This window comes from Chinchilla lanigera, unplaced genomic scaffold (genome assembly GCF_000276665.1).
Source record: "Chinchilla lanigera isolate Chin_1 unplaced genomic scaffold, ChiLan1.0 scaffold00135, whole genome shotgun sequence".
Lineage (NCBI taxonomy): Eukaryota > Metazoa > Chordata > Mammalia > Rodentia > Chinchillidae > Chinchilla > Chinchilla lanigera.
The window spans coordinates 2,781,142-2,787,271 of record NW_004955536.1 but is presented as its reverse complement, the minus strand read 5'-3'; the positions used below and the strand labels follow the sequence as shown (position 1 = coordinate 2,787,271).

Below are 6,130 nucleotides of genomic sequence, written 5' to 3'. Positions count from 1 at the left end.
CTGCCCAATGTGTGGGCTGCACTGGTACAGCTTCTCCGGTAACCGAAGGTTTCCTGAGGTTGGCGGATTTCCTTGTTTCAATTGCTGTTTGGAAAGACTGTGAAAGAATCAGTTACCTCCTTGGTGTCTTATCTTTATACTCTCCTGGTTTTCACTCTTGTTAAATGAGCTCAAGTCTGCATAATCCTTTTGCTAGGTAGGATGTAAAAAAAAAAAAAAAAAAAAAAAAGTACCAACAGCTCTGGCTGCGATCTCCCAGTGCAGCTCCTAGCAGTGCTTTCCTCCAGAACAGGATATTGGCATCTCAACTGTTAAAGCTGTCTGTGACTGTTCTTCCTTGAGATCATTCTGATGTCACCAGTGTAATCTGAGCTGGGAGCTTTTGTTCACACTTTAAATAGCAGTGCTGGAATGATTTTGCCACAGACTCTCTGGAGAGCCTGGATCCGAATTCCGGAAGATCCCCACATCAATGAAAGGAAAGGGGAGCCAGCAAGCCGGCATGTCCACATCGCTGCGAGTCAGCCCGTCCATCCATGGCTACCACTTTGATACAGCCTCCCGCAAGAAAGCTGTGGGCAACATCTTTGAGAACATAGACCAAGAATCGCTCCAGAGGCTCTTCAAAAACTCTGGAGACAAGAAAGCAGAGGAGAGAGCCAAGATCATCTTCTCCATAGATCAAGATTTGGAGGAGAAAACTCGAGCCCTGATGGCCCTGAAGAAGAGGACGAAGGACAAGCTTTTCCAGTTCCTGAAGCTAAGGAAATATTCCATCAAAGTTCACTGAGGACAACAGGACAGATGGGACTTCATCCGAGAATGAACCCTGAAGGAGCCAGTGAGACTTACAGACGCCGAGGGAGGCAGTGCGTTGTGGCTGCCTGACAAGCTTCTGTCCCGTCAGAACTCCAAGGTGGAAAGGGACAGAACTGACCGGCCACCGGCAGCACTGTGCTGTCACAGTGGCGAACAGAATGCTCTCAGCAAGGATCTGAGAACTCTTCCTGCTGGCCAGGACCGGAGCCGGCGGAGCAGGCTGACCCGGTCGGGAGACCTGAGCCAGAAGACGCTGGAAGACACGCGTGCAGGGTCGCTCTCAGCCTGGGACTCAGACTCAAAAGGACTGCTTTTCTTCCTTTTCTCCTTTTCCTTCTCCGTTTCTGTCTCCTCCTCCTCCTTTTTTTTGTTTTTTGCTTGTTTGATATTGTTTTGTTTTTAAAACCAAACCAGGCAGGCAGAGGGAAGAAGAAGATAGAATACCAAGCATAAAATGTTTACTGAATATTTTATCTGAATGTAAACTATGGTCAAGCCTCAATGTTATCTATTGGTATCAACTTTTAGAGATCAGTTATTGATTATTTATTTGCACTTATTACAATGCCTAAAAAAGTGCAACACATAAGTGATCAGTGTAAACGGAAGGAATGTGGTATCTTCTGTAGCTCAGTAAACCTAACACCCCCTCCTGGTTTGTTGTAAAGAGTTTTTTTCATACATTTCAAGCAGGTTGCACAAACCTAAAATAATGGGCTTCTTTATAAATCTGAAGTACTGTGAAAAAAATTTATAATTTTTTATCTTCCACTAATGCTAAGATATAATCTAATTATATTTCTTACAGTTACTGTAATAAGCATTAGGAAGTGAATATGATATAGTTTATAAAGATGCTATGGTTTCTATAATTTATTATACCTGGCAAGTGATATGCAACTCTATAATAAATTATTATAAACTCAGCTGTTCTTGGTCTGTGATGTTTGATCTCAAAGGAAAAAAATAAGATGATAAATTTTGAATATAATATACTTTTCTAAAGAGTGGAGTCCAAAAATAAAAGCTGACTTTAAAGTAACTTTTATATTAATTACCAAACCTTTTCAAAATAAATTCTCATGCCAAATGTGTGGGAACTTTTCTATTCATACTTTAAAATACATGATATAGATATATAAATTCATAGACTGCTCATCATCATTGCCATTTATGTAACCATTAATGGTGAATTTTAAAAGGCTTTCTCTTTACATTTTGGAAATCTTTCCTCTGTGATTACAGTAGCTATGTAGGTGTATACATTTATTTCTCCTTAAACTATATATTTTAGGAATAGAGTTTGTTATTATCAAGATTTTGTGAGTTATCACTTTTTATTTAACATAAGCCAATATGGGTATAATATACTATATTTTTACTTATTTTCTCATAAAATTATAATACAGTATTCCTAAGAAGATAAACATTAATACCCATTGTGCTTTACCAACAAAGAAATAATAATTCCCTAGAAATTAAGCTTTTCAGAAATAATTGCAAAGCTTTTTTAAAAATACCAGTGACAATAAATCAAAACAATTAAACTACCTAAAATCTTGTCAGAGGATTATAAGTCAGGATTTTAATCACAAAATTTTTAAAGGAAATGAACTGATAAGATCTTCATGCAACTTTTAACTCATTTACTAAAGATGTTAAAAATGACTGCAGTAAAAAGTTGATTTTTTCAAGGACACATCTATGACAAGCATGAATTATATGTAGAAGTGTGTGTGTGTGTGTGTGTGTGTGTGTGTACGCATCTGCATGTACTAGGAAAGAGCCTCATACCCTGATAGGCCACATCAATGAGAAACTCTAGGAATTTTCTCTTCAAAGATTGAAGCACATCTTGGCTGTGAATGTAGTTCACGGGTTATGTTTATTATGCACCTCAATAACTCCTCGCTGCGCCACAGAAAGGCTCTGTCCAGTAGAGTACAATGCATAGCTGATTCTCTTTTCCCATCAGCATGGATCTTAACTGTCTTCTTCACAATTTTATGACTGTGTCCTGATTTCAAGAACAAAACATGGGGAACAAATAAAAGGATTAATTCTCATCAGTGCAGGGAATACATGGTCATCAAGTAGCTTACTACAAGTAGTTTACTACAAACATGCTGCTTTCACCTTCGAGGAGAACAAAGGGTGGCATCACTGTGAATGCACAACTGTGATATTCGCTTCACAACATATTTATTATTTAGTGCAGATGAAAAGACGCAGTACTAGAACAGGGAGGACTAGTTCAGTTCAATTCCATCTACAGCATAGGGGTGGCCCGGTAGATTCCAAAATGTGTCATTTAACAGAAGAAATAAGAACAGTAGGAGCTAAATAGCTCTTTAATAGCATTTGTCTCATTAGAACCATAATAATATTAGTTAAATTCCAGAGTGTTTACTATTGGCCAATTTTCTAAATTTGTGTGTGTGTGTGTGTGTGTTAAATTGAGTACTAAGACACAAAGACTAAGAGCATGTATGTGTAAGCATATGCATTTATACACATATATGTGTAGATGCTACCTGGGGAAGATGTTTCCGTTTGATAACTTTAATTGTGTCAAGCATTTCTCAAAGCAGCGTTTCCAGGCTGCAGTTACAGTAACCGTGTTTGCCCCGACCAAAGGCCATGCTGAGTACTCCTTGTCAGCCCAGAGGATGAGTCTGGATTGCTCGCTGGCAAGTGAGAAGCCATGGGTTTGCTCCACCACTCACCACTCACACGGCTCATCACTGACTCCCAGTAAAAAGTTATGCCTATTGGATGTGATTTACTGCGAGAAAGGCCTGGGGTATGCATCTCACTATTTTTCTCCCATCGCCAGGGTGATCAGACGATGTCACTGATATTTCCCTGGAAAGTCTTACCTTCTGTAAGAACATGATTGAGCTGTGATCTGGGGCTGTGTGTCCCTTCAAGGCACTTTATCTACCCTTGGAGACTCCCACATGGGGAACTGTGTGGTTCCCCGGAGTGGCCTGGCATTCATCACCTCCTTGCTCAGGCACCAGGAAGTGCAGAGCAGCATTTGTGCTTTAACTCTATCCACGCACACAAGCCTGGTAAGCACCTAGGAGTATGGTCCAGTATGGCAGAATAGATCCTTATTTTCCTTCGCAGAGGAGTTAGAAAATTCCCTTAAATGAATAAAATAGAGTGAGGTAGGAATTTAAACAGGATGCTGTGAGAGGATGCGAGAGAAAGTGTGTGTGGTAGGGTGCATGTCTGTGCATAAGTGTGTATGTGCCTGTGTCTGAGTGTGTTTGTGTGTGTTCCTGTATGTCTGTGTGAGGTACATATTCATGAGTCTGCATGTCTGTGTGGCTCTGTGAGTGTGTCTGCGAGCATGTATCTATAAGGTTGTGTGTAAATGTCTGAGTGTCCATGTGTGGGTGTGTGGCTGTGCGATTGTGTACATATTCATGTGCCAGTGTGTCTAGGTGTGTCTGAGTATGTGTGTGTGTAAGTGTGTACATGTGTATGCAGCTGTGTGCATGCCTGGGCATTAGCAGCAGAATGTAGGAAGTTTTGCCCAGCCTAGGGAGATACTGAAAGGTTCCACAGAGAATTTACCCCCGTCCGATGTAGGATTTGGACGCATAGGTATGGCCTTTGATGGGGGAAGAGGAGGCAGGAACGAGTAGACAGAGTTTAAGAGTTTGTCCTGAAGGGAGCATGCGGAACTTTAAAGAGAGGACCCACATTTACTGCCTCTCCATTGTATACTGGGCCACAGGAAAGGACATGATTAATATTTTGAACAATAATATCATATCCAACATTGAATTCATGGTTGGACTCTATATATTCTTTCTACAACGCAGTTACTGGGCCTTAGCAATCCATAGTGAGCAGGTATGTGGCTAGAGATGAGACAGAAAAGATCATGAAGCAAAGATCAGACTAGAGAAAGAGCAAAATAGCATATTAAATGTTTATACTTAAGCCTTGTGATGAGTCTTTTTTTTTTCTTGTGATGAGTCTTATCACTTAAAGAATCTTATGAATCAGGGCTACTAGACTCTCTCTTCACTAGGATAAATCTTCGGCAAGCAAAGCCTGCTAATATTTTAGCAGTTATCACAGGTACATGCTGACGTGCTCTATCCCAGCATGTACACACACTAAAGGTGGGGATGGGTCAGTTCAGGGTGGGCAAACACTGCCCCACGGAATCTTGCAAGTAGACATCCGGGCCTGATAAAGTTTCACAGGGGTTTACTAAAAGGGAATCACTGAGCATGGTGGCATATGCCTGTAATCCCAGCACTTGAGAGGCTGAAGCAGGAGGATTCCTGAGAGGTCAAGGCCAGCATGGGCTCTTTAGTGAGTTCAAGGTCAGTCTGAACTACATAGCAAGACCCTGTCTCAAAAAAATAAATAAAAGTGAAAATAAAAAAGGGTAGGAGTAAGCAGAATACTTTGTTTTAGCCAGTTTCCCCCATCACTACTTCTGACACACGCACACCCTCCCATGCACACATGTTTACACACTCACATATACTCTCAGGCACGTCCATACATGCACACACTCACAATACAGTCATGCTCACACACACTTTCACACTCACACACACACTGCCGACACACTGTCCTGTAGGAGCACAGACCTTCCCCTCTCGACCCCCTACCTTCTCGTCTGTGGCCAGAAGCAGCACGGAGAGCAAACACCATCAGGCCGAGCCTGGAATTCTGGGTTTTTTCCAAACTCTGACTTGGACAAATTCCTATTTTATCTCTGGTTTCATCTATAAGAGAAAAAAAGGTTGACTACATGATGATTGCGACCTCTTTCAGTTCTCGCCTATACCAATGGAAATCATAACTTCCATGAAACAGCCTTACAGGACAGGACTTCTTTGTGATCAGCTGGAATTTCGTGTATGACAGGAATCTCTGTTAAATACAGCAAAGAGCAATTAAAAGCTTTTGATCATCAGCAGTGGCTGCCAGAGGCAGAGGCATAATGGGAGGGCAATTGCTCTCTGAGGACCGCTTGTGCTCTAGACCAGGCTGTCTTTGCTCTGCGTGGTTGGGGCTACTTTGCCTCTTCCGCAGCCGTCCGGTTACAGAGTCACTGTGGCAATCTCCACTGCTGGCAAGAAGCATAATCATCTGTGAAGTTTTAAAAATAGGCACTTTGGGTTCCAAACATTTTGGGCCTCAAGCCCAGGACAAGATATTTTTATAAAGCCCCACAGTCACTGGTAAAGAACAACTGACTTAGCAAAACACTTTCAGGTAACACTGGATCTCCTATGACTGGCAATTCATGATGTAAGACCAAGGAAAAATACTT

The 6,130-nt window shown here is 41.5% G+C and overlaps 1 protein-coding gene and 1 long non-coding RNA gene across 2 annotated transcripts; one reads left to right on the top strand and one right to left on the bottom strand.

Annotated features, from left to right (window-relative positions):
* The first annotated feature begins 283 nt into the window (after positions 1–283).
* LOC102017698 (chromosome unknown open reading frame, human C8orf4) lies at positions 284–888 on the top strand. Its single transcript, XM_005410536.2, has one exon. It carries the CDS (start codon positions 473–475, stop codon positions 788–790), a length of 318 nt encoding a protein of 105 aa, XP_005410593.1. The 5' UTR covers positions 284–472; the 3' UTR covers positions 791–888.
* Positions 889–2,180: 1,292 nt separating this feature from the next.
* On the bottom strand, positions 2,181–5,900 carry LOC102017160. Its single transcript, XR_264763.1, has 3 exons — positions 5,677–5,900; positions 5,463–5,579; positions 2,181–2,836 (listed from the first exon to the last, which is right to left on the bottom strand). It is a non-coding gene; the product is annotated as an uncharacterized LOC102017160 (long non-coding RNA).
* Positions 5,901–6,130: the final 230 nt, after the last annotated feature.

Coding starts and splice junctions, on each gene's coding strand:
- LOC102017698 (XM_005410536.2), top strand. CDS start 473: ATGAAAGGAAAGGGGAGCCAGCAAGCCGGCATGTCCACATCGCTGCGA.